The sequence below is a fragment of the Lytechinus pictus genome, chromosome 3 (assembly GCF_037042905.1).
Source record: "Lytechinus pictus isolate F3 Inbred chromosome 3, Lp3.0, whole genome shotgun sequence".
Classification (NCBI taxonomy): domain Eukaryota; kingdom Metazoa; phylum Echinodermata; class Echinoidea; order Temnopleuroida; family Toxopneustidae; genus Lytechinus; species Lytechinus pictus.
In genome coordinates, this window is record NC_087247.1 from 6,538,269 (window position 1) to 6,566,086 (window position 27,818).

The 27,818-nt window shown below is 35.8% G+C and overlaps 2 protein-coding genes across 3 annotated transcripts in view; one reads left to right on the top strand and one right to left on the bottom strand.

Annotated features, from left to right (window-relative positions):
- The first annotated feature begins 421 nt into the window (after positions 1-421).
- Positions 422-9,677, top strand: LOC129257924 (ornithine decarboxylase antizyme 1-like). The gene is given in 5 exon segments (XM_054896360.2): positions 422-661; positions 4,887-4,941; positions 4,943-5,035; positions 6,226-6,469; positions 7,526-9,677. Coding segments are annotated over 5 exon segments (642 nt in total). The 5' UTR covers positions 422-518; the 3' UTR covers positions 7,633-9,677.
- Positions 9,678-11,505: 1,828 nt separating this feature from the next.
- The window catches only part of LOC129257923 (AP-4 complex subunit epsilon-1-like), a 39,047-nt gene continuing 22,734 nt past the window's right edge, over positions 11,506-27,818 (bottom strand). For both annotated transcript variants that reach the window (XM_054896359.2, XM_064096228.1), the window contains 10 exons: positions 24,636-24,848; positions 24,280-24,354; positions 22,926-23,040; positions 21,803-21,989; positions 20,774-20,927; positions 19,973-20,098; positions 18,881-19,399; positions 17,373-17,560; positions 16,741-16,889; positions 11,506-16,256 (listed from right to left, as the gene is read on the bottom strand). In XM_054896359.2, coding sequence (XP_054752334.2) covers positions 16,087-16,256; positions 16,741-16,889; positions 17,373-17,560; positions 18,881-19,399; positions 19,973-20,098; positions 20,774-20,927; positions 21,803-21,989; positions 22,926-23,040; positions 24,280-24,354; positions 24,636-24,848 — 1,896 coding nt within the window. In that variant the 3' untranslated portion in view covers positions 11,506-16,086. The remainder of the gene's footprint in view (positions 16,257-16,740; positions 16,890-17,372; positions 17,561-18,880; positions 19,400-19,972; positions 20,099-20,773; positions 20,928-21,802; positions 21,990-22,925; positions 23,041-24,279; positions 24,355-24,635; positions 24,849-27,818) is intronic.

Consider the following 27,818-nt stretch of genomic DNA (forward strand, 5'->3'; position numbering starts at 1 on the left):
TAAAGCTTGACATTTCTTAATTATTTTTTTTCGTCACTTTTCTTTGCTTACTCCATGTACCGTACATAGTATTATTATAAGATTCGGTGGCAGCTAGCCCGCGGGTGGGGGGGGGGGGGGGCTATAGGGGCGGCTTTCGGTGGATGGACTGGGACGTTCTCCATCACCATCTGTAGCTACTTTAGAGATCAATGGGAACAACAAGAAAACCATAAAATGATAAATCAAAGGAAATTTTGAAAGAATAATTGTAACAGAGTCAAACTCGGGGTCAAACCAAAAGCCGTAAAAGATCTTACTTTTAAACAGGCGAATATACAAAGGTCGAACTGTCTTGTAAAATTTGTATCGCGCGATATGATCTCTATCGCGATTTTATAAAGTCAGGGTTATTAGTCAGCTGCTGAAGAGCGATTTGATTATTACGCCACAACTCGACGTCTTTGTCCAAACAATCAAGAAGTTTTCACCTCACTGTATACGTTTTCTGCATTGCAAGTGACGAGAAATCAAGATTAATGGTGTTATCAATTGATAAATCGGCCGCTAAACTGGATTTGAATTTTAGTAGACATGAAGAAAAAACGTCGCAAAATAGTGAACTTGATAGTTTCAACATCAACGACAACGTCATCAAAATGTCTGCCGACAGGGAAGCACTGTGAGTATGAAGGGGCGCACTGCCACTGCACTGGCGATGGCCAAGCCATCGCCAAGCTTGGCCATTTAAAGAGCAATGACAGTTATTTTGTCATGTCTGTGCACTTAATAATTGGACCTGCATTTTCTTTGATATTTCATACAAAAAATCATTTGGTAACATTGTCATTAACCATCACTAGTTACAATGTATTTAAAAAATAGAGTTTTTGTGCCTGAATTCTTATCATTATATAGGCCTAGGCCTAATGATCTGTTAATATAACATGTCTGTCTTTTGTCAACATATTAAGGACGTTCCACAGTTATGTTTGTGCGCATTATGATCTGCGCATAGTTTACACTCTGCGCGCTGACGTCACAATGGATGAACAGGTGATTAATTAGCTGCGGGTATGAGCTGATTTTTCTCATCTTCTGCACTTTAACTGCAGATCCGATGTGTTATTTCATGAAGCTATAAAGTGGAATTATTCCATGGACCATTCAAAAAAACATTCTCTACAATTTCAAAATACTTTACTCTGCAGTGCTGCCAAGAATCACGAATATTAGCCCGAGTTTGAATAAATGGTAGAGTGGTTTTGATTTTTTCTTCACATAGATACAAAGCATTCGGCGCATTTTTGGTGTTTTAAAAAGCACATTTGCTCTAATAAAAATGCTGATAGTTTAAAAACAAGCACATGAACCCCTATTTTTTAATGTTTGTACCGCTTAGGTATACCTCTTACAACTCTGCAAATTTTGGTGAAAATGACATGGATTTTGAATAAAGTGCAGCATTTATTGTACGTTTGTAGTTTGTAACTGAAATTTCACATTTTTTAGATTGGGATTTTGTTATCTTTTATGCAATTTTTAAGAAATGGCAGTGCTGTTAAACTTAAAATTGCAAACAAATAGCACTATAAATAGATTCTCCATTCTAACGATACAATTATTAACTCTCTTGCGAAATTTGATGACTTTTTCATGTATTTTGACTGAGTAATAGAGGTTTAAACTCATTGTAGTAATCTTGGGTGGTCTAAAAATGCCAAATGCTTTTGAATGCGCAATTTTTAAGAACATCAATTTGGGTGAACTTTGAAGCTCTATAGCAAAAAATTAAGCACATGGACCTATGTTAATTTTTGCATATTTCGAATATTAAGGTTCTAAAGTATCTATGTGCAAAGTTTGGTGAAAATGACATGGATTTCACTTTAACTGTGGAACGTCCTTAAGATAATTATCATCAGATCATGTTTGTTGTCTGATAAATTCAACTTTAAAAAAATTAAACATGAATTTATTTTAAATTCTACAAAAATTCAGTTGACAGATCTAGTTCCTTATTAAAATTGAGAGATTCTAGACTAACTTTTTTAGTCTTGTTGATTTCTTGGAAAAAACACCTAGCTACTAAGTTAGGGAGTTCGGTGATTTTATGAAATCTTGAAGGAATCCCAACAAATTTGATATCGTTGGAAAGCTTGTGAAATAAGAAAAATAATGGTGCTTCAATCAACTCATTGTCTGATATATTGATGGAGATATTCCAATTTACAGGGAAAAATATGCAGATTTTGTTCTGCCAAAAAAAATGTTAAAGGCTTGTTTGAGTGGGGAGACAGTGGCGTGGCTTTTTGAAATCTTGAAGGAATCCCAACAAATTTGGTTCTATTTGAAAGCTTGTGAAATAAGAAAAAGAATGGTGCTTAAATCAACTCATGATGTCAAATATTGACAGAGATATTACTGTTTAAAGGGGAGAAGGTGCATATTTTTTTTACAGCAAAAGTAAATTTTCATAACTTACACAAAATGCAACGACTGGGACTGTGTAATCCTTTTTTTTAAAAAGTGCAATGTGCTGCTATGCGGGGCAAGTTATGCCCTTGAATTATACCTCATTTTTTTCATAAAACTTCAAAGTTACTCATGGTATAGGTTTCTATAGGGTTTTTCCTCCTCCTTTAATGGCTTCATACTTGTTTTATACATGGGTGCACAGACAGATACAAATTCTGAAAGTGGCATTTCACCGAACTCCCTAATTTAACCCAGCTTTGAGTGAGGACTGCGGGTTGATATAAGTTAGATTTATATCATTTATACATATAGATATGTAAAAATGATATAAAATATCATCACGGAGTCCTCAAGGTTAAAACTAGTAATAGCTAACCAGTCATTTTCAGAGTGAAAAATTGAACACAAAATATGTTGCCCAATGTCTTTGCAAATTGCAACCAAACAAATTTCAAACACCATAAAGATAATTGCGTTATACTAGAAAACACTTTGAAATCGGCCAACACAATGTCATTTTTTATAAATTGGTAAAAAATAAAGGGGATATAAATTTGTGATTTCTATGAAATTAGAGAAAATAGGGCAGAAAAATACACCAAAGAAAAAAATACACCCCCCCCCCTTCATAAAAAACTGGCTAAAGAATACGTATGAGAAAATGCTGCAAGTTAACTGCAACAGCAACAGATGGAAATATCTTACAGTGAGGAATGTATTGAAGGGGGTATGGAATAATAGGGAAATTAAAAATGGATAAGTTCTTTAAAAAATTTGCACTACAGAAGAAAAAGAGGTAAAGGATAAAATGAAGTGGAGGTTGCAAAGTAAAAAAAGAAAAAAAAGAAACTGGATTTAAACCTTAAGTACATTTACATGTAGTGCTTTCTATTGAGTATTGATGCCACATGTGTGATTATCCCATCTTAAATCCTATTATTTTTTTAATGGCAACACTGCCTATTTTTAATTTTATAATTGAATTTTGTTCTTTTTCCTATTTTTTGTTGTTGCTATTCATAGATAAATTGACTTCATTTTGTCACATGACCTTCAATATTCTCTGGTGGTTTTTCCCTATATCAATGCTCGATATTAGCAGTGGGCTGAATATACAGGGGGTGGGGCATCATTTTTAGGCCGGGCTTTTTTCGCTGTTCTGTGGCCAGGGGGGGGGGGGGTTGATTCAACCCCCCCCTGAGATCTCGGCCGCCGATCGTGCGAGCGCCGCAAAAATTTGCACGCTGGTAGTGTGCGATGTAATCTACAAGGCTGAATGGTAAAATTTTCCAAAATGATGAGATTTTATTTCATATGAATTAATTATGCTAATTTATGCATAAGTCATACTTTTTGCTCTAATTCACTAAATAAAGCTCCTAGAATGCTAATTTTTGGTAAAAATATTCTTTGTAGCATTCTTAACAATGGCAATTGAAAAAAACTTCGGTTTGGAAATCAATTTCTTATGTATTTTATTGTTTTATGAATTTCTTATGTATTTCCTTGTTTTTCAACCTTTTGTTTTTCTTTGTTTTTTTCACCAGATTTATTGCGCAACCTTTTTGAAGCATAATTATGCTAAAATCGATTGCTTTCAGCTGTTTAAAGTAAAAATAATCATATCTTTATGAATAAGATGAGAAAACTCAATTTGCATGGACTTTGTACACAAAATCACGTTTTGGAACAATTTTTGGTCTGACATGCACTTACAAAATGTTGTGTAATTTCGGAACCGCGTACCTGGGCGTCGTAAATTTGGTCTCAAAAGATGCGCGAGACTTAAAAGTATAAACTCTGCGAGTGGCGCAGTCAAAAAATTTCGCGCGGCAGAATGATCGCAGAAAATGTTGAGGGGGGGTTGATTCAACCCCCCCCCCCGGCCATTTTAGGGTTTAGGTCAACGTTAAAGTTTACATGCAAGACCCTCTTCTGACACCTTACTCCGCAACCTTAAGTCACTTTTCAACCAAACTTGGATGGTAGATCGACTTGGGGGACCTGCAAGTTATGCTGCAGTCGGAGGTCACATGGTTAGGTCAAAGGTCATTTTCAATTCAATGTTAAAGTTTACATGCAGGCAAGACTCTCTTATGACACCTAACTCCGCAACCGTAAGTCACTTTTCAACAAAACTTAGATGGTAGATGTACTTACGTAACCTGCATGTTATGCTGCAGTCGGAGGTCACATGGTAAGGTCAAAGGTCATTTTCAGGTCAACATTAAAGTTTACGTGTAAGGCTCTTATGACAAGAGTTATTCCATCCCAGTCATTTCACAATGAAGTTTCGATACAATTCTGTTGCGTGCCCTCGCAAATCACAATATTTCTGGTTATATTCATCAGTGGGCGAGACACAAAATCGCTTTTGCTTTGTTTATGATACCATGCATTTTGACATTTTTTGTTGTTGATGTTTTTAGGGAGGCAGGAAAAAGCTATCTCTTCACCCTTGGTAGAGCGCCTCAGCAGTGCTCCTGATGTTCCCTCGGGGTCAGACAACGGTCTTATCCTTGAGAGTGTCACTGAGGAAGATGAAAAACCAGGCCTTTTGGCCTCGCCATTCTTCAAGGTGAGCGTTGTTCTCTTCTGGGGGCCTTTAGTTGTTCATGTAGTTATGCTAACTTTACTATGGCAAGCCAAAATGTGTTTCTGTTTTGGTAAATTACATGTGCTTATGAACGCATTTTCATTTTTACAACTAATTTAAGGGTATTGTTGTACATTTCTGCTTAAAAATATGATATACATGAAAGAATTATTTGAAATACTCTAATTCTTACTGTCGGTAAAAGAACCTTGGTTCATGAACATTTTGGATTTTCGTATTAAGGTTATTCTTACAGTTATGATTATTTCTGAAATTGTTCACATCGTATTTAAATCTGATGTGAGAACACTAGATTATTTTCATGTTAGTTCTAAGAACACTTCCTAGAGTTACCACAACTACAATTTAAATTCATATATCTGAATTTCTAAAAAGTTATCTGATTGGACTCTTCTTTTTTCATGGAAAACTAGATTCACTGAACAATCATTTAAACCTTGAATATACATGTAATGCTGATAATATAATGTGTAGAATATTTGTCAAGAGAAGGAGCACTATAAATAAAACAAAGGAAAGAGGATTAAGCATAAATTCATTTCATGATTTATAGTAAATAAGCTTGCATGTTCCTTGTCTATGAAGGTTTACATGTACCAATACATGAATTAGTAAAATAATTCAAGTTGTTGATAATTACAATAGAAGATGAGTCGTAAGATGCCTTTCCTTGACTATTGACCCAAACTATCCTTTGAAGTTGAAACTACTTTATTAATCCAGAGTCCCTTCTAAGACCCCAGTTCATGCCAGTTTGAGTGTACATGTTATTTCTTTTGGGACTTTGTTATAATTATAGAAATGATAATTTACATGTGGTGTGGTCTACTCTAGTGGTTAGAGCATTGGACTAATGATTGTGAGTGAGGTTGTGAGTTTGAATCCCTGCTCGGCCACTATCTACACTTTAATCAAAATGGACCGAGAGTAATTAATGTCCTCAAGGTTAGCCACTATGACTGCTTTCTTTCGATGTAATTGTAAAAATGTTTCCCATGTAATTGGTTATACCAGCTTGGCATTAATACAGAGGAAAGCTGCGCTGCTCAGTTCCTATGGGAGTTGCTACAACAGAAAAAAAAATGATGAAGAGTGAAGTACTGAAGTAAGAAGGAAAATTGAATTGTAAATTTTCCTTCCTGTGATAACAGAAAAGCCAAGCTGGAGGAGGACCCAGTGACACTAACTACATCCGCTTCCTCCATCACTTGACGGATAATTTGTTGGTGAAATGGGAGTCCATATTGCTGGAATCTCGTTTGTACATCCAGCTGCCAGAGGCCAGCTTGCACCAGGGAGGTCGAGACAGCTTGGTGGAGCTTCTTGACATAGCCGAGGAACAGCTAGGATGCAGTCAGGTCATCATCATGTTTACTCGAAAGAGATCTGATAATGGTAGGTTCCAGACTCTTATATTCCTAAACCGTGAGAATAGAAAATAGTAGGATTCAAGTTAAAACGTAATTATAACTTAAAGCCAGTTTTGATTTATTAAATTTTAGAAACTTATGGACGCTTCTTAAATTCAGAATGCTACAAAATATATTTTTGATATAGATGTTTAACTAATCAACATGTTATAATACAGAACCACCCCCCCAAAAAAGTAATGAAAATCAAGAAGATATTTGAATGAAATCACTTCAAATATCTTTTTAATGTTAAGAATTTCTGTATTATTTTACTGTTTTTGTTGTTGAAAGACTGAAGAGAGAACTGAATTGAAAATATTGTGCCCCAACCTCATGTACATCGGTTCTTATGTTAAATTCTCTTTTAATACAAATCCAGCTCGAGCTAGTTCTTTCTAGAAATTTCAAGTACAGAGTTCATTCTATAAATTCAAAAAAATTCCTTTTGCATTTATGAGGGAGGTTACGTGTATGTAAGATGGGTATTCATTCTGTGAGTTTTGTTTGTTTGGACTTTGAACTGCCAGATACGCCCCATTGAACATAAGCCTAGAGCCGCATGCACTGTACACCATTAGCCGTAGTGACTGGGCTCCTTCTATTGACTCTCTACAACAATGGGAACCTGTATTACCCCACCCTCAAGAAAAAAAATGACTTCATGCATGAAAGCAAATGGTATATAAGTAAATAGATGTCCTTGCTGTGGTTCTCAAAATGGAAAAGTTGTGTTTTGACAAGCTAGTATACAAATATACCAGGCTTTGAGAAAGGTTGGTAAGGAATTATTCAGCAGAAGTTGGAGTGGCAAGAATTTTTTGTTTCCTATGGGGGTTTGAAAAATATAAATAGTGCCAGTCCAACTGATGGTGAATAATTCCCACTAAAACTTTTGAAAAAAATGCGTGGCATAATTGTTTTATTGAGTTTATGTTTGAATGATAAATGTTGGTAATCTTGTCAGTTTCCTAACTAATCTTCTAACTCACACAGTCTGACCATGGGTTTTATCGATTTCTATTGTGCATTGCATTTACAGCTCAATTGATGAGAACGTTCAAGTTCCTTGGATTTGAAACGCTTCCTCCTGGCCACCAGTGGTTGCCACCTGCTACAGACCATTTGTGTATGGCATACAACATCTAGTTGTGAACCCAAGAATATAACTGTACAGCATGCAACATCTCTTCTCCAACTCAAATAGGTTATTATGGCAAACAACACGTAGTGTAAGATTCAACAGACCATTGTGGTTTGCAACATTCTGTCTCCATCCAAACATTAGGCCATCGTGGCATGCAACATCTAGCCCTGAACCCACCAACAGACCTGTATGAGAAACAGCATCTGGTCTTCAGCTCTGTAGTAGAGTACTATGGCATGAAACCTGTAGTGGAAAGCACCATGTCTTGGTGGCACACAACATTCTATCTCCATTCAAACGTGAGACCATTGTGGCATGCAACTTCTGGTCTTGAATTTAAAATCTGCCTCAATGGTATACAACGTCTAGTCTGGAATACAACAACGGGCTGTTATCATTTACACTAAGATGAAGTCATCGTATGTTTTCTTTTATGAATATTGTGCAGTTTATTTGCTCTTTGTGAAATTAGTATCAAATCAATTGTAATAGAGTTAACCGTGTGTTGTAATACATGAAAAACAATGATAAAAAGTGACTAAGATACACAGTTTCTTTCATTTTCTTGTAACCTCGTAGAGTGACATGTTAAAAATTGCTGCAGAAGTTGTCACTCTCAGATATTATTGAGATTTGTATGGGCTGTTTACTATAAAGCAAGAATGTTTTTATTCAGATGTATACAATATACTTTAGAAAATCCCTTAGCTTGGACTTTTTTGGCACTTTTTATGATATGAAGAGCTAAAAATTATTTTTTAAACAGTTGTATTCCCCCCCCTTCTCTAAATGTTGATTGATACATGTACGCATAGCTAAAGTTGATTGTCATCCACATCCCACTCATTTCACATAATTTACATTTTGGTCACAAATTCGTGAAAGTATTGTAATATCGAGATGATGGATAAGATCTTAAGATTGAATGTTTTACAAGTTGAGATTTGAAGAAATGTCATTTGCCAAACATGGACTTAATGTGTACAAATTATATTTCTCGTTTTGTTTTCTAAGCCTGAGCTATGTCTGAAGTAGTTGATAAATTCATCCTGGCATCATTCTCTGATCACACTGAATATTTTGTAATTTGGGACTTGATTGTGCACATTTTGGTATTTCACATAATATATGATCAACATACTACTTTTGTTTTGTGATTTACTGTACACGAACAAGTGGCCTGGTAATTGTGTTTGTGCAGTCATGGTTGTTTTGGGCACTGCAGTTGCTTATACATGTATTTGTGTTTTATTCATGAAGGAAAGTAAATGGGTGGAAATATATTCACTTTATTTCTTTGTTGTGTTAAGTTTAAAATTGCATAAAACTCTGCTTTTATATATTTAATTTGGTGACTGAAGTTTTGAAACAAATTGTATGATTTCATTGTCTCATGCATATTGATAATATATATGGGTTTTCTAATATTCAAAGAGGTAAATTAACAAATGTAAGAAAGATTGAAAATAGAATTGATGAATAGGGAGTCAGTGGCTCAAAACTAATAGCATGTACTTTACAAACTCAAATTGTACCGCATCCCCCCCCCCAAAAAAAATATTGGTTCTATTTGCAAAATCTGGGGTACATGTAATATGTATATAAAAGAGAGTCATGATGCGTATTATTGCTTGTGTTTGGTTACATGCATTGTTTTAAACCATAAGTATCCTCACCTCACATGAACTACTCTCTTCAGGAAAGAAAAAGAAAGTTACATAATCTGATGGATACAGACCACCCAAACTGTGACCATTGGGTATTAAAGATTGTTTAAAAAATAAGATCTAATAGCTTTATATAACAACCGGCCGACCAATTTTTTTTCTATCTACTACCACATACAACCTTATAGGGGGGGGGGGGGCTCGTGTAAAGACTTAACCATGTCATTGTGCTTTGTATGAGAAGGGGTTTAATTTCATGTGCAGAGATATATTCCATGCACTTGTGTTTCTTTTGGTCCATCTTGTTTTGTGATTCTTCTAGTCTTTTAATCACATGTAGGAATTGTTTTATTGTAAAATAAATAGACATAAAAGAGCAAGAGGAACATAGGATTTTTATGTTGGACTGCTGTAGTCTTTAGAGGAGAGTGAGGGGGAGGATGTACGGGGAAGGGGAGATGGAAGAAATAGAGATGGCAGAGATCAGATGAGACACAACTCAGAGAGGGGGTGGGGTAGTGAGAGGGAGACGAGACAGAGAGACATAGGACAGCACTTAGGTAGTTGAGATAATGAGGGAGAGACTGGATGATAGAGTGGGGTGGGTGAGTGAAGGTGAGAGGTAGAAAAGATACAGAAAGAGAGAGGACTGTGATTAGATAGTTGAGACATTGAGGGAGAGACCGGATGATAGAGGGGTGGGGTAGTGAGGGAGAGACAGAAAGAGAGAGACCGGATGATAGAGATAGGTGGGGTAGTGAGGGAAATGAGAGAGAAATATGACATCAATTAGATAGTTGTGACAATGAGGGGGAGAGACCGGAAGATAGAGGGGTGGGGTAGTGAGGTGGAGAGGGAGACGAGACCAAAAGAAATATGACAGTGATTAGATAGTTGTGACAATGAGGGGGAGAGACCGGATGATATAGAGGGGGGGGGGGGGGGGAGTGAGGGTGAGAGGGAGAAAAGAGACAGAAAGATGGGTAGGGAATGAAAGAGGCTGGATGAGAGATGAACAGTGATGCCAGCGCATTATGGCCAAACCAAGCGTTAAGAAGGCAAGCTAATATGTGTTAAAAGAGGGAAGTATGGGAGCAGAGAAGGGGACACTGTGACATGAAGGAGTGGAGAGAGGGAATGGCAGAATTTTATTGGAGGCAAATTAACAAAATCAAAAGGGACTAATAAATTTGACAAAATTGATGGTCATTTAGCCCAGGGAGTATTGACAAACAAAAAACAAAGTCCTCACTCGTGTATGAATGACATATTCCCATTAAAATATATGCTGTGACTTTCAAAAGGGGGGGGGGGGGAGCAGAACACGAGTAAGAACGGCATATGTACATTAAAAATTTGATTATGGCTCTCAAAAGGGGGGGGGGGGTGGGAGCATGAGCAGGATGTGCCCCCCCTGGATCCGTCAGTGTAATAAATGTTTCCCCTTTGCACTCGAGTGAATGTGTCATATGTTGATTCTTCCTCCATTCAACACATGCCGATTAACACAATGCTATTAAAGCAGATTTATCCAGGAAGTAATGGTTTTATTTCCAGGATATGCAATGCAGTCCATACAGGATTTCATTTTCACAAAGGCATAAGAGGATTGCAACATGTGGTGTGCAGTAAATACCAAATATTTGTCTTCCCTCTTTGTATTTTCTATTCTCGATTAATCTTCTCTTTATCATATCTTCTTTCCACCTTCCCTTCTGTAACTCTCATCCTCTCAAAAACATATATTTGGCTCTTTTTGGTAGTATAAATCTTTGTAATCAATCAAAAAATATATATTTTTTTTCAATGGGCTGAAAGAGAAAGAGAACAAGAGATAAAACATGGATTTACTTTTGTCTTGTATATTTTTTTATATTTGTTTAACAACATGGATGTGCACTTATAATGACAATTTAGATTAATTCTCATTAGATTACAATGCTACCAGCCTTTTATGTACCAACTTATATATGTAAATTGCTGGTAACACAGGCATATGCATGCACATGCAATTATACATGTAGCTAGTATTAATATCAGTTTACAAGAACTGATCCAATTTTATCCATATAAAATGTGCAATTGATATTTGAAGTGGTCCAATACTGAATGATAATCATTTTGCTGGTAGGAATTGAAATGTGTCAAATTTCATTTCCTTCTCTTAATACAATACTGAAAAAAATATTTAGGGTTAAGAAGTCAATGAATGAGGAGATCATATTTATTGAATCATGAACGAATGAGCAGCAAATAACAGAAGGCTTTATATGGGATTTATACTCACATGATCTGCTTTTCAGAAAGTCTAATAATACATGGGCTAAAAACATTTGGTCTAATTGCTGTTTGGTCTAAATACCCATTTGGTCTCATTGCTACTACGTCTAATACACATATGGTCTAATTTTTAATTTGCATACTAATATTGATGCCCTTTGAAAAGTAAAAATTTGATTCACGAACAGTTCATCTAGTCATATAGACTAGGTGGTAATAAACCAACTGGGTATTAGACAAAGTGGTTAACGGGCTAAATGGCAAGAAGACCAACTGGTTGAAGACAAATTAGACAATGTGGGACAAGACTAAATGGAAAGCAGGCAAAGCGGGTGTACACCTAGTGGCAATTTACCTTAACTTTCATTCTACTGTCTCTCGAAAAAAAGAGAACTTCAAATAATTTTAAGTACTTCCTTCATACGTTCCAGGGCCTATGTATTGCGGTGTCATACGATATTCAACTATGTTGATGTGTAATGTTTCATTCCCTTGGCATTGAGACAGAAAGCAATTGCTATAGTTAATTTTTTTTTTCTTTCCCCAGCATTCCAACTTCCTACGGTAAATGTATTATTTCAATTTTCAATTGTAATTGTATTTCTTTGACTGAGTATCAATAATAATTACAAAAAAAAGGGCAAGATGGTGGTTAAATGGGCATGTTAACATAGTAAAAAAAATGGGGGGGAGGGGGCGGGTTGCATATGACAAAGTCATTCAAATATCAACATATTCAGCAAATATCAAGGCAATAAGTTTCACTGGGAATGCCTATGGACACAGCACCTCTAAATTTCTACATAATCACATGTCCCATTCTTCACAATAATTTTCAATTTTTAAAAGACCATTTTGTAACAATTAAATTATAATTTCATTTTGTGACAAAGCAATTGCAGCAGTAATTCACTATAAAGTGAAAAAGGTACATAAATAAAAAAAAGTCTCATCACTTTCACAAGTACAAAAAGGCAATATAAACAAAACATACTCGGCCATCATATTACATACTCAGCCATTATAATATGATGACAATTGCACAATCATTTTGGAAATAACAGTATATGAAAGACTATTTCATACAATACACATTTCAAATTCTAATGCACTGAGCAGACATAAGATGGGAAGGGCATGCAATGATTTGTTAACCACTGCTTGCTCTTCCCTGAGTCTAATAAAAACAGTCCAGGTGGGTGTTTCATAAAGCTGTTCGGAAGTTAAGAGCGACTTTAACAACGACTGGTGAACCTTCCTTATGCTCTAAATAATCACCAATAAACATTAATGATCCATATCTGCCACAAGAAAGAGTCACCAGTCATTCTTAGAGTCGCTTTTAACTTACGAACAGCTTTGTGAAATGGCCCCCAGAACAAGTCTACTCTCAATTTTGATCTTTCAAAGGATATGCAAAACATGATCATCGTAAATCTAAAGAGATTTCCATTTTATGATATCAGTGAGTTTGTACCATTTTCCTACCAATTATGCATATCTTTAGAAAGACTTCTAAAGGTAGCAGTGGCATAAATGACTTCAGTAATAATTTCAGTAAATCAAAGGCAGTGAAGGGACCCAGTCCATAAAGGACTTCTGCTGGTAATTTTGCCATTATGGTAAAACACCATGGCAATAGTGTTCTGCTGCCAGTCAATTCAAGGTTTTCATGGTAGTTACCATGGTTGGTATCTCCTTAAAAGGGAAGTTCACCCTGACAAAAAGGTTATTGTCAAAATAGCAGAAAAAATAATAAAACATATTGCCGAAGGTTTGAGAAAAATCCATCAAAGAATGAAAAAGTTATAAGAATTTTAATTATTTGATTTGTGACGTCACATGCGAGCAGCATTCCTACATAGCGAATGGTAAGAAATCAATGAAAATGTCATTTTCTCAGAAAATTAAAAATGGTTTTTACTGTACCTTTTGTATATCAATAGACAAATCATTTCACACCCGACCATGAATAGAAAACAGAAATAAGTCATCAGGAACCACTGAAAAATGAAATTCATGCATTTTGTATTACATAACATTTGGGGCAGCTGCTCATTTATGACATCACAAATCCAAAACTTAAAATTCTAATAACTTTCTTAATCTTGAAAAGGTTTTCCTCAAAATGTCGCCAATATTTTTAAATTATTTTTTTGGATATTTTTACAACAAACTTTTCCTCAGGGTGGACTTCCCCTTTAAGTACACCAAGCCGTTCATGGGTATGAAATACCATAGCCCCACATAATATTCAATGCACAGTCTCACTGATTACTATACAGTAGCACACATCCTCTGCATGACTTGAAAAAATGTGGTGATGTATGTTATAATGCATGCAATTGCAAGTGGGTATTTATTTAAGTGTGGCTTGTAGTCACATTTAAATCTCTCGTAAAACACTCCTGTGGTTTATCGTTTTGTCAATGATAAATGTGAGTGCACTGAGCAACACTGCATGTTGTCTCTCGTTGGACAGTGTGTTATAAATGACTAGTCTTAAACTATACCTTTTAAGATGACTATTAGTAATATGGAGGATCAAATTAGGCTAGCTATCATTATATTTGTGTAGAGAAACAAACAGATTTTTGCGAAGAAAGGCATGTCTTGCGACTTGGTAACATAATAATTGCGATATGATAATGTACTGAGTTGTGAATTAGTGTATTATCGTTTAAGTGGGCCTATATTACAAGACTACACTGCTGAGAATATTGCATTCTGGGTAATGAACCTGGTTCCCGTAACACAAAGGTTAGCGATTAATCGTATGTTTGATTTTAATGATTGATTGTACATTGTAGTCAATGGAATCATTTGTAGAAAAATGTTCTACGATCATTGCTAAGCTTTGTGTTACGAGCCCATGGCTAGATGTAAGTAACTGAGGACTTGGGGTAGGGCTATTATGGTTGCTGGCTTGTTTTGCCAATTAACATATCAACATTTCTCAATCAAGATACGGATTAATAAGATTTCTGCTACAAAGATTTATGAGCCAAGGATTACTCTTCTACAAAGTTTCATTTTCATTGTATTTCCTATCAAAACAGAGACATGTAAACAATGCAAGTAGACAGGAAGTATAAGGTATCCTATAAGAGGAAGTCTTGAAGGAAAAACAAAGACTGAAAGGAGAGAAACGTATGGTTACACTTGACCTGGTCAACCCAAAACAAAGAGAAAACAATTCTAAACCTTCTATGACCCTGTTGACCTGACTAAAGCATCTACTAAATAAGTCAGTAGTCCAAAGTGTGTGAGAACTTGTCTGGAATATAGCATCATAATGGGTTTTGTTTTTTACCGTTTGCACAAAGTAATGGGAAGAGTGTCAATTAAATTGCAGTTTTGAGGATAATGAAAGTTTCTGTTTACAAACCACAAGAAGATGTTACCAAACATTGTATCCAAAGCTTTCGGACAGAATTTGGCTTGTGTGTTTCTTCATTACTTCATTATCCATTTGAATTTTAGAATCTTTTACACATCCTCAGTAAAAGGCATCTCTTGAAATAGCTGCAACCCAGCTTTTAAAGCTCCGTAGTACAACAAATTTTTTTGCTCCTCTTCTATATCGCTGGCACACTTCTTGGCAAGGATTTGAGAAAGAAGTTTACTAACTGCTTTTGACCCAGATGTCTACTCTGTTCAATTGTTCACCTTGATGTGTATCAAAATACAACTTCTGAAGGCTCTGGTAGAATCAAATATCTGCCATCACAGGCAACATTTCATCTCCAGAACTTTTTACACATCCTTAGTATTAAAACGGGCAGCTGCTTAAATTCTGTTGCCAGTTGTGAATCCAGCCTAGGAAGCTCTTTAAAGGTAAATTCCAGTTTTGGTAACGATCTCAAAATGACTTTACAGAATCTAATATAATGACCACCCAAATGTCTGTTTGTATGAATAAAAAATATGTGCCAAAGGATTCTGGAAGAAATTGTGTAATTGCTGAGAAATAAGCAAAATAAGCGCGGATTCGGTCACTTCCGTCGGGTCTTTATTCCAGCAATAATAATACACTGTCCCACGTGTGCCTATCTGTGTTGGCTATCTTCAGTGTGATCGTATATCAGCTTAGATTTTATGATTTCACAAAGTTCAGTTTATGTAACTGTACCAGATCTAGATCCACGATGATATAGTCATACTTAACCTTGGTTTTACAGACTTTCTCACGAAATTAGTGTTTTACTGCAACTACTTTCATTTTATAGCTTTAACTACTTCTTTTGATCCTCTATGACACTGGCACACTTCTTGGCAAGGATTTGAGAAAGGAGTTTACTTCTGGTCTTGACCCAGATGTCAATTCTGTTTAACTGTTGACCTTGATGTGTATCAAAATACAACTTCTGAAGGTTCCGGTGGAATCAAATATCTGACATCAAATGCAACATCTCATCTGTAGTAACCTTTTACACATCCTTAGTATTAAAACGGGCAGCTGCTTAAGCTCTGTTCCCAGTTGTGAATCCAGCTTATGGAGCTCTTTTACTACTTTTTTAGATCCTCCTCTATGACACTGGCACACTTCTTGGCAAGGATCTGAGAAAGGAGTTTACTTTTGGTTTTGACCCAGATGTCTAGTTTGTTACTGTTAAGCTTGATGTGTATCAAACAGATAGAAGACTGGAGAAGAGATGTAGCCAGGATGCCCTCCTCACCTACAAACAAAACAGAAATTGTATGTATTATGACCGAGAAGGGGGAAAAAACCATTTAAATTTTTTTTTTTTTTTTTTTGCTTCAGACCATTATAGACAGGCAATTACTTCAGAGAATGTCAGTATTTTGGTGATTTTCTAATTAAACATCTATAGAAATACAAGTTAATTGTATAGAAATTTAGAATGTAAGTTGGTGTAAACAATTTATCATTTTGGGTCCAATGAAATGAAGTATATTATAAATATAGAATGCAATGAGTGATGAAAGTATATGATCTTTGATCCCTATGTCAGGTATTGTGATAAATACAATTAATATTAGCAAGAAACATATAAATTTCAACCGAATATAAGCTTTATGTCATTAAATGTAGGGGTCTAGGGGTCACAATTGTATGACCCTTGACCCATGCGCATTGATGACAAAACACCGGGGATCAAGGGGTCATAACCTTTGTGTACTGTATGCAGTGATACCTACCTATAATCTCAACAGGAAACAGCTGCAAACTAGTCATCTTGTTCATGACACTTGTAATTGTCCAACCCTTGGCATCCTGGATGAGTCTTTGATCTAAGCTCAGTTCGGTCCAAAGTTTCCCAAACTCCCCTGTTGTCATTTCTCTGGTTCTAAATATGGATCGATAACATACAAAGTATATATTACCTTCAATAAAAGCCCAGAGCCTTTGATGTTCTTGAAGCTAATAAAAATTCAAGATATCATGTTGGTTAGAAGTGAAAATGAGAATAAACCTGATACCCCTTTGCATACAAGTGAGTAACTTGGAAGATACAAAATCCCTCTTGGCAATTTTTAATAAAAAATATGACAATAGTTTCGGAAAAAATTTCTTCAAATACTTTTTTTTTTTACTACAGTCAATATTAATGGTGTCTCTTGTGCAATGACAAATAAAAAATCTTTCATAACCATTACATAACCCAATTTTCAATCTATGAAATAATTTAAGTGCTGATTGACACATATATGAATGGACATTTTTTTTTACGGTTCAACAATTAATTCAACATTCAACAATACAACCTGACAATATGTGAGCAGAAAGTGTAAAAAGGTGCATTGCATTTGAAACATTTTACTACACTTACCTCAATAAATCTTTGATATGAATCGGTGCATGGAAGAACAATCTTTTGAGAGTTTTGGTGGGGTCCTTGAAAGTGAGCTCTCCTCCCAGACTCATGTTAGCAGCTGGTACACTGCACGTCAACTTGGCTTGTGAAACTCCGGACGGTGGAACAACTATCACATTGGTTTCTTCACTGTCTATCGTACACTGCAACAGAAGCATAATCATAACTCTTTTTTTTAACCCAAAGGAAAGGTTGGATATATACAAGGATTAATTTGGATATAGTTGCCTAATAACCCAAGCACTTGATTAAAGTCAAGACAAAACTTTTCAGGACATAAATTCATCTATTTATCTAAATTCATATTTGTACACAATAGTCAATATATAATCCATCATGGTATTAGTAATAACAACACACAAGTGTATTGAAATCTAAAACAATACGTAACCATTTAAATAATTTGAAGGAGAATGAAATCCTTGAAACCAGTTGAATTCATATAAAAAAAGAAAAATAAAAGAAACCAATCACTGAAAGTTTGAGGAAGATGAGCATTTGAATATTGCGCCTTGGGCATTCTGCAGAGTGGATTTGGCGCATAACAAATCCCATCTATTACTATTATTATTATATTGAGATCACTAATGTTATGTACATGTGTAGATCCTCCCATTGGTAACACGACCAAGATCTGTGAGGTCATACACGTACAACTTTTCCACTACTTTCAAACATATTTCATTTACATTTTCTCTTTTATCTAATCTATCACAAGATCTTGTTAATTTTTCAAGAGAGGATAGAGGTTTTACAGCATTATATCATGGATGCATTGTTTGTTACATCAGTAGAATACCCCCCCCCCCAGAAAAAAAGAAGATGCTTTAGGGTATATTTTCAGTGTACATAGGGAAAGTTGTACATGTGTGACATCACATATCTTGTTCGCATTGCCTATCAGAAGATCTCTATAGCATGAGTGATCTCGACAGTGCTTAGAACTCTCTGTTGCTTCTCCAATTGTATTCAAACTTTCATATATCATCTTTGATTTTCTGCTTTCACACAGGCTAAATTGCTCCAAGAGTTTCATACTCCTTTAAACAAAATGATGAGATATACACATGTAGATACATATTTCATATTCAGCAATATAGTAAATATCGCTAACCATGGGTAACAATATATGCTCTATGCACTGAAAAAAACTTGTGAGAGGAAGATAGTCAACCCACGTAATCTTTGAAATACTGAGGAGCTATAAGTTTCTTTATTAACCTATTCAGCTAGTAATGTAAGTAATCATGTGACTGCAATTTTTTTTTTTTCATTTTACCTTTAATACATCATTACATCACCTTAATATCTACAATAATCCATATTCATAGTATTGTGATTAACTTCTAAAAGCCATGAAATAAAATTTGATGACTCATTAATAAACAATTAACCTGCATGTAACTAAAAATATATTATATCATTCTCAAACGATGGAATATCATAATCACTGGGTAACTTACCTTCATATTTGATGGAACATCTAACGTAATCCTCACTTCCTCTACCGGTGTGAGTGCAGAGACGAAGAAAACCAGAGCGAGAGCTTCATTCTGCCAAACTCTCCTCATCGTCAGTCTTAAATTGGTATCAAACACCAGTTCTTCTGCTACCTGACTACTGGGACAGGTCTCCAGATTGTCCGGCAAGGACGGTAACGTTTGGTCTTCATCGAGCAAAGAAACACCATGGTTTGACTTTGATTCCAAATCAACAACATCTCTAGGCATCATGTCATGTTTGATAGTCTTAGAGTCGCTATGTCGGTTGGAGCCATACAGGATTGATGAATGACCTTGTGGAGTGCTCCGTTCATCTTCCACACCCTGGTTTCCGATATCCAATAGGATATTCCGGCCCATGTTTCCACGTATCCTGAGACCCTCTTCTGTGCAGTAATCTGCAAAGGCCTCAGGACTGCCTCTCTCTTTCAATGATGATTGCTTGGCTGTGGAAGAGGATTTCATTTGGAGCTGGGGTAGCTGTAAACCAATGCAACAAAGATGACTAGATAAATCATTTTAATAGTAATAATAATAATAATAATAATAGACAACTCTATTAATCTAGTGGTTTAGACTCTCGTCTTTCAATCTGAGGGACGTGGGTTCGATTCCCAGCCATGGCATGTTTCCTTCAGCTAAAAATTTACCCACATTGTGCTGCACTCAACGCAGGAGAGGTGAATGGGTACCCATTAGGAAGGAATTCCTTGAAAGCTCGAGCGCCTGATCAAGGTAGCCGTGCAAAAGCCGGGGTAATAATAATAACACAATCATGTTAAGCAGGGCCCGCTGGGAGAACAGTTTTCGGAACTAAAGTGGCTACCCCAGGTAAAATATGACATTATTATTATTAAGTTTTATACAGCATTTGATATTTCAAAGTGCTCAAGTATTCAAGAAATTCCTTTCTCCCAATTACCCATGGCAAATGTAGAACTTTATAGCTTTCTTGAGTTATTCAGTGTTTATTCCTTGTCTTAACATTCATCCCATCAGATTTGGAGAATTGATGTTGTCTGTATGAATTAGAGTCAATGGATTGGGAGTTACCTCATTTTGCTCTGGTTGTTTCCTTGCAGAACCAAATAGTGCCTTTGCCAATTCTTGTTTCCTTTTCTCCTCTTCACTTTCAGCTGGATGAGCAGTTGTCATTCCAACCGCTGTTACTGGACTCATCTTGAGAGAGAGATAGAGAGAGAACAAATGTTTTATACAGAGCTGCCTAACTTGTGCAACCAAAAAATAATCACAATGCCACAAAAATAAAAGAATCTAAAAAAATATGAATTTGTCAACACAAACCTTAAAACCAGACCTGCCAACCTCTGGGAATGAGCAACTATTCCACGATCCCTCAAAATTGTATTTTTCACCCAAAACTGTATTTTCTAAACTTTGACCCCAAATGACCTAGGACCAGTTATCTGGAATTACATTCATCCAATTGAGTATGATTCTGTCAACTTTATTAGATAAAGACATACATGTATAAAGATTCTTCTTCTCACTAACAAAAGATTTTGAAGGAAAAAATATGTAAAGACAATCGCAGTTTGGATGAAAAAATGTAATGGTTGGCAGTTCTGTTTCATAACAGACAAATTCACGCTTGGGAACAAGTCACTCAAGATCAAATCCCCTCACTCAACACTCCCTCAGAGGAAAGCTCCCAGGAGGGCAAGTCTCCATGGAGGATACATTTCCAAATGCAAAACCTGAGAGACCACTGGAGTAGTCCTAGAACTATATTCCATGTGACTCTTGGTCAGTAGTACTATACATGTCTATCTATAACCTGAGTAGTACTCTAGTCTAACCCTACCTTATGGCTTGGCAAGAAAACTTCCCTACCTGTACTGGAGGTTCTGTCCTGCTTTCTTCCCCTCTTGGTTGTACATTACTGCTTCTCTTTGGTGATTGCTTCTTCTTGTTGATATCCTTATTGGCTCTACTGTAGCCAGTCTGGCTCCAAACTTTCTGGATACCTTCAGTTTTCAAAGATGGTCTGTTGAATAAATAAAACAATATCCTGATGAATTGTCACCCGGTCTAATCCTAATCAGTTCAATGTCTGTTTGGTTCCATCCGTCAAAATCTAATCTCATTTTGTCAACAACAAGTTCATCTGATCTAACTGTCGCTTCATCCATTTACTTTGTCTCACTAGGCTATGCCAATTCAATCCAATACCCACTTAGTCTACTATCACTTTTATTAGACCACATGGCAGTTAGATCACATTGCAAAAAGTAAGAGGTCAGGTCAATTTAATATCTTTATTGACTTTTGCCCCCCCCCACCCCCCCAAAAAAAAGCTTCATGAGAATTGTCCAAACACTAGTATTCCTAGGTGGGGTCATGAATTCTGAATTCACCATATTTGGATAGAAATTACTTGGTTGATTTTCGTCTTTTTTTTTTTACATAGTAGTACTGTACATGTACCTTGTCCACAGATACAACTTTTATGAAAATAGTAGTGTTTGTAAAAAAGTAACTACTTAAGTCCCCAGTTTTCCAGGACACAGAAAACACACAAATTTTCATAGAATTTAATAAGGACATGGAATACAGACTTTCAGGGAAAAGAGAATGCTTCAGATGAAAAAAAAAAATGTTTCTATCAAATACAGTAATCAAAGTAAAATCCCAAACAAAGCCTTGCATCAGTGGAAAATTTGTCAATCAAACCTGTCAACAGTGTTTCACATGTGCTCACAAAGCTTTACATATATATCGCACATCTTGTATATAATGGAAACTTCAGTTTTCCAAAGATTTTCACTTTATACACTTGCATTATCATGTTTTGTACATCACAAAGAACACAGAATCAGCATTATAGAAAATGGCAAACTGGGAACTTGAATATATGTCTACCTCGTTGCTAACTCTGTATCAACACTGTTTCCTGTGGCCCCTGAGCTAAGGGACTGAGACGGTGACCACGAGGAAGATTCTTGGTTGTTGACGGGTACAGAGCTAGAAGATTCTGTAGGGGTCATCACTGATGCAGAATGGGACTCATACGGCCTGAAGTTCAGACCGGAAAGGAAAGGCCTCATCACTGCAAGAAAAAGAGATAATATACCAATGTGCTGGCTCAGTTGGTAGAGCGTCTGTCTCACAACTGGGAGGTCAGGGGTTCGAGCCCCGGCCGCATCACATCAAAAGACTTTAAAGATGGGAGTTGCTGCTACCCTATTTGGCGTTCAACGATTTAAGGGATAGAGCAGCGTCGATCAGGGGCTCCACAGTGGCTGCCGGGTCCACGATCAATTGAGCAAAATAAATTTTCAGAGTATTTCTAATTTTCTATTTCAAACAATAAAAGAAAATAATTTTTTTTAATCATAATAGGCATTTATATAGCGCTATCTGTCTAGATATAATCTATTCTGAGATGCACTATAATTATAATAAACCCGGCATTAGCTCCAGCTGCCGCTTTAGTTGCTCAGTGCATTCAAAGAATTAATCGTAACCAGTACCCCATTCACTTCACCTGGGTCGAGTGCAGCACAATGTGGGTAAATTTCTTGCTGAAGGAAAACAAGCCATAACTGGGAATCGATCCCATGACCCTCCAATAGAAAGATAATAGTCAGAACCACTTGACCAAATTAATGGCAATTTCCCCATCCCCCACAAAAAAGTGAATAAACGGGTACCGGTACTAAAAACAATGTGCCAACTAATATAACAATGTAAAATTTTCTTATTGAGAAAGTCACTTGCCACCCCAATCCCCCCTAAAAAAAATGGCACTTACTTCTACCACATTTAAACTTATTTTAACTGCTGAAGAGTTCTATTTTTAATCTCTAACTGAAGAGGAACAGTGCAGAAAGGTGAAAATTATCATATTTTGAATGTCCTGTCCTACAGTATATTGTCAATAAAAAGAAAGGTGACAATTTATCACACTCTTAATTTTCTTTTCTTCATTTTGAGGAACTCTCTTAATTTGTCAATATGAAAAGGAATAAGGAAATGATGCTACCTTCAGGACTATTGTGTTTTTCTGCGGATCTTTGCTGCTTGGGCTTGTAAGGAGCGGCTCCATTTCCCAAGGCATCAGAAACGTAGTCATCCAGGAACGATAAAGTCCAGTCAAACTAAACATCAATCATACATAAAATCACTACATTACAAATGGTCCTTTGGAGCAAATGTACTCAAACTAGCGAACTTTGTTTACATTGTACATTTGATATGTGTGCTGCATTGCTGATGAAGAAAATTACTGTGGTTGTCATTGCGAAGCAATTCTCAATTGAGTATTAAAATGTTCTGATAAATACAAGTATAAATTGTAAAACGTTTGTGTCAGATTCGGCTTTCCATTGTTAAGTCACAGATATTGACAATGGTTTAGGTTGAACCAGAGTTCAGAATATGGACCATGGTGTGATTGATCAACCTAAAATAGGAATTATACTATTTTGAACAAAATAGATTGTTGAACTATTTTCTTTGCGGCAATATACTAAGGACTATTTTGTTTTGTTTTGTTCCCAAATAATTTGGTGATTTGTTTGTATGAGTAATTTTAAAATGAGGACTAATTTGTTTTGAAACTGTTCATTCTTAGTATACATAAATAAATGACATTGAAAATATCATCTAATGTGTTTAATGTGTGTGTCAGGGTGGGGCGGAAAATAACATTTATTGAAAATGAAGTAAAACAAAGTAAGGATTCTTTGAAATAAGGGTATGAGGTATGTCAGCCTTTGTGATGCCATATGGGGTTTTTGTCATTTAATAATTATTATAATAGTAACAATATAGGACACCGTTCTCATTACGCTTTCTAAAACTAGTTTACTAGAAACCAGTTCAGGAAACTAGTTTCTTGCTTTGCTAGCATTCCCACTTGATCAGCCGAAAGTGGTTTTCAAAATCACTTCACGTAAAGCAACGTTTTTGCTATTGAAACGCTCTCAGTGGGGTGACACGTTTCGCGCAAAATTCGAAACCGCAGCACAGGCACTCTACACCCGTCGTGTGGAGTAGTGCGCTCAAAATGTGCGAAGATCGCTTCCCGAAGAACACTTACGCTAAAACCAGTTAAACGAGGCAAAGCGATCTTGAAAACTACATCGCAAGGTGGCTTCCAAGATCACTTTGACTGTTCCCATTACACGTTAAACTAGTATCCAGTAAACTAGTTTTAGGAAGGTAGTCAGAATGGTGTCTAAATTGATACTTATACAGCACCTCAAAGAAAACATATACAATGGAAAACCTTTGGTGTTCATAAACAAGGTCTACAAATTATACATTTACATACCATTCTTTTATGATTTTATTAGCAAAATGGATAAATAATCACAACAGAATAATATAATTACCTGATTCTTATTTACACTTGGCAATGCTGTTATCAGTTCTGGATGTGAAGAGAGCACTTCCAATTCACAAGAAACCTGTACACACATACACATAATGATGAACAGGGTTTTATTTTTAAAATTTGTATTTTCTTAATGACAAATCGTACTTTCATATTTTTACAGAAATTTTTAAAAAAATTTACTGGTTTGCAGGTCTGATATATCATAATATTTCAAGAAGTCATGAATATTTCAAAGATGAAAGGTTTTGGTTCAATTATGCTGGTTGCAATAATATTTTCACAGTGCAAATTAACAAATTTTTAGATCAGATAATCAGGATCTAATGTATTGGAAGTATTAAGTACATGTACCTGTTTGAGATGAACATTCTTTTGGGCAGTTTGAGCAACCTTGGTAACATCTTCTGCTGCTAGTCCACTCTTCAAGACTACTTTGGTAATGGCTGTCACTACACAACTTTTGGTAGCAGGGGACATTGGTTTGGAGAGTAGTGCAGACAATCCAGCCATAGCTTCAGAACCAGGGACAGTGGACTTCTCTGAGTGACTATACTCTCCTAAAACCTAGTAAAAACATAATAGAGAATAGAGTTGAAACTATATACTGTATAACCTGTTATTTTCACTTACAGAATTTTTCACGTATCGCGGGGGTCCCGACATTTTCGCGGGTTGTTGAAATTCACGATCAGAAGATGTACCAAACATTTTCACAGAATTTCTGAAGCAAAACTAGTGCAAAACACGTGCAAAATTATGTTCCTCATAACTATCTATCTATTATTTTATTTTTATTGGCAAGTAAGTCAATTTGACTATTTGTGCCAGCTAAAAACTTAAAAAATTAAAATTTGATTGGCTTTTGTGCCAGCTTTGATATTTATGCACCATTTATCAAATCATGGTGTTATATTGATTTTGATGCACCATTTATTTTATCATAGTGTTATAGTTATTTTCATTCACCATTTATTACCATGGTGTTAGTCTTATTTATAGGCCTTATAAGGTAAAATTCTTTTTCAATTTAATTTTCATTATTTTGTTGAGACAAGTCAATCCAGGTGAAAAAAACAGAGGTGGTGACCAAAATTACTCTGGAAAAACTGTGAGAGACTTTTGCAAACGCCCCCCCCCTCCACTGAGTCTATCTAGCAAAGTGTGATATAACATGAAATTTTGGGTAATGTTTATTTCATATTTTAACATATTTTGTTATTTCCTTTCGATGTGAAATTAAATTATTAACCCTTACTCTGTACAAGTAAGTTCGATCTTTGATAAATTTGGTTATCCAATCAAGGATATGACCTGAGAAACCAAAAGTTTGTAATTACAATATCAGAATTTTGTGGTCAACATTGTCAAAAGCCTTCCCAAGGTCAAGGAAAGCTGCTACAACAAGATCGTGATTCATAAATGATTTATAAGCATCTTTGTCGAGTCTTGTTAAATTATTGAAAACACTTCTATTTGGAGTGAAACCAGGGGAGCGTTTCATGAAAGGACTTGTCAGACGTTTTATCCGACAAGTCCCATTTTATCCGACAGTTACCATAGTAACAATACCTCTCAGCCAATCAACATCAGAGAAAGATGTCAGATCTGACAACTTGTCGGATGAAAATGTTGATGAAACACTCCCAAGATTGAAGGGGTGATATCAGATTGTATTTTTCGTTTAGCCAAAATAGTCATTTGGTTATCATTCTTTCCATAATTTTGCACAAGAACGAGGTTAATGAAACCGGTCTATAAGATTTAGCATCTGATTTGTCTTTATTTGATTTTAATATTGGAACAACAATTGAGGATTTCCAAATTAAATTGAAAATATCAAGCAATAAGACAATTGCATTATCGGGTAGATTTTTTATAAACAGTGCCCTGATATTGTCAGGCCCTGAGGCTGTGTTTGGAGTGGCTTTTAATGCTTCAACAAGTTCTTTATGAGTGAAATCTTCATTAATTATTTCCAAATTATTCACGGGTTCTTTATTTCCAAAGTCAGTATTATTGAGTGACGTTTCTTCGTCTAATTCTGTTGGATTATGAAAACTATCTGCAATAATATTTGCAATCAATTCGTCATTATGAATAACTCGCCCATCAATTTTTAGTAGAAGGTTAGAATGTCTATTTTGTGGTTTTTGTAAAGCTCTAACTTTTTTCCAGACATCTGTAAGTGGGGTAAATCTATTGATTGTATTGCAGTATTGTTCCCAATAGTTTCTTTTGGCTTGTCTCAAATTTCTTTGTGCCACTGCCTTTTTCAGTTTATGATCTAATAAGTCAGAAAGTTTTGCGAAATTTACAATTGGCCCTATTACGATTTCTAATCTAATAGCATCATTGCATTCTTTGGTTCACCATGAGTTTGGTGGGCGAGATGATTTTCTAGGATTAATTTTTTAAGTAGATAATTCAATTGCATTTTCTATTTTTTTAATAAAATTGTTATATGTGGGCGCGCCGTGGTCTAGTGGTTCTGACTCTCGCCTTTCAAACAGAGGGTCGTGGGTTTAAATCCTAGCCATGGCGTGTTTTCCTTCAGCAATAAATTTATCCACACTGTGCTGCACTCGACCCAGGTGAGGTGAATGGGTACCGGCAGGAAGTAATTCCTAAAAAAAGCTGTGCGCCCCAGAATCGGTAGACTAGCTTAGCCGGGTAATATAGGAGTGCCTTGAGCACCTAGCAAGGTGGATACGTGCGCTATACAAATCCTATATTATTTATTTATTTATATCATGAATCTTGGGTAGAACCCGTGAATATTTGGCTTTGGTTGATATTTTTCAAATCTTTTTTGTAAATTTCCCAATTTGTTTTATGAATAGCCCATTAACGGTTTTGGGGTCGCGAATTATTAATAGGGACATTCCTCTCGTTCATATTAATTTTAATTTGGATTACAAAATGGTCACTGCCCAAAGTAGTACTCATCACCTCCCACCGACTCCTAGCAGCAAGTGTATCTGAAACCATTGTTAAGTTGAGGCAAGACAATTTGCCAGTCCCAAAGTCAATTCGTGTATAACTCCCATCATTTAGTAACACCAGATTTTTATTGGAGATGAAATTTTCAACAATTTTACCATTTTGATCCCGATTTGCACTCCCCCACAATGGGTAGTGACTGTTTAAATCCCTCCATACTATTACATTTTGGTCACTAGCACATAAAATTGAGTCAAGATGGTCGGTCCTTACAGATTTTGGATTATAAAAGTTGATAACTGTGTAAGAAGAGGATCCAATTGTTCTTTTTGGTATTCTTTTTCTGGAGGAGTAAATAGTGGCAGGTGAGTTATACTGTCTCTGACATGAAAGGCGGACCCACCCCTGTTTTGCCCAATTCTGGGGTGTACCCATCTATATCGAAATCTACTACTCTAACACCTAACCATGTTTGATTGATTGATTGCATGTATTCTTTTTCATTCCAAAATTTAACAAAAGTTACAATGTATAGCAAAACACAAAAATATAACATACAGAAATGAAAAAAGGGAACCCACTGGAAAGCAAAGC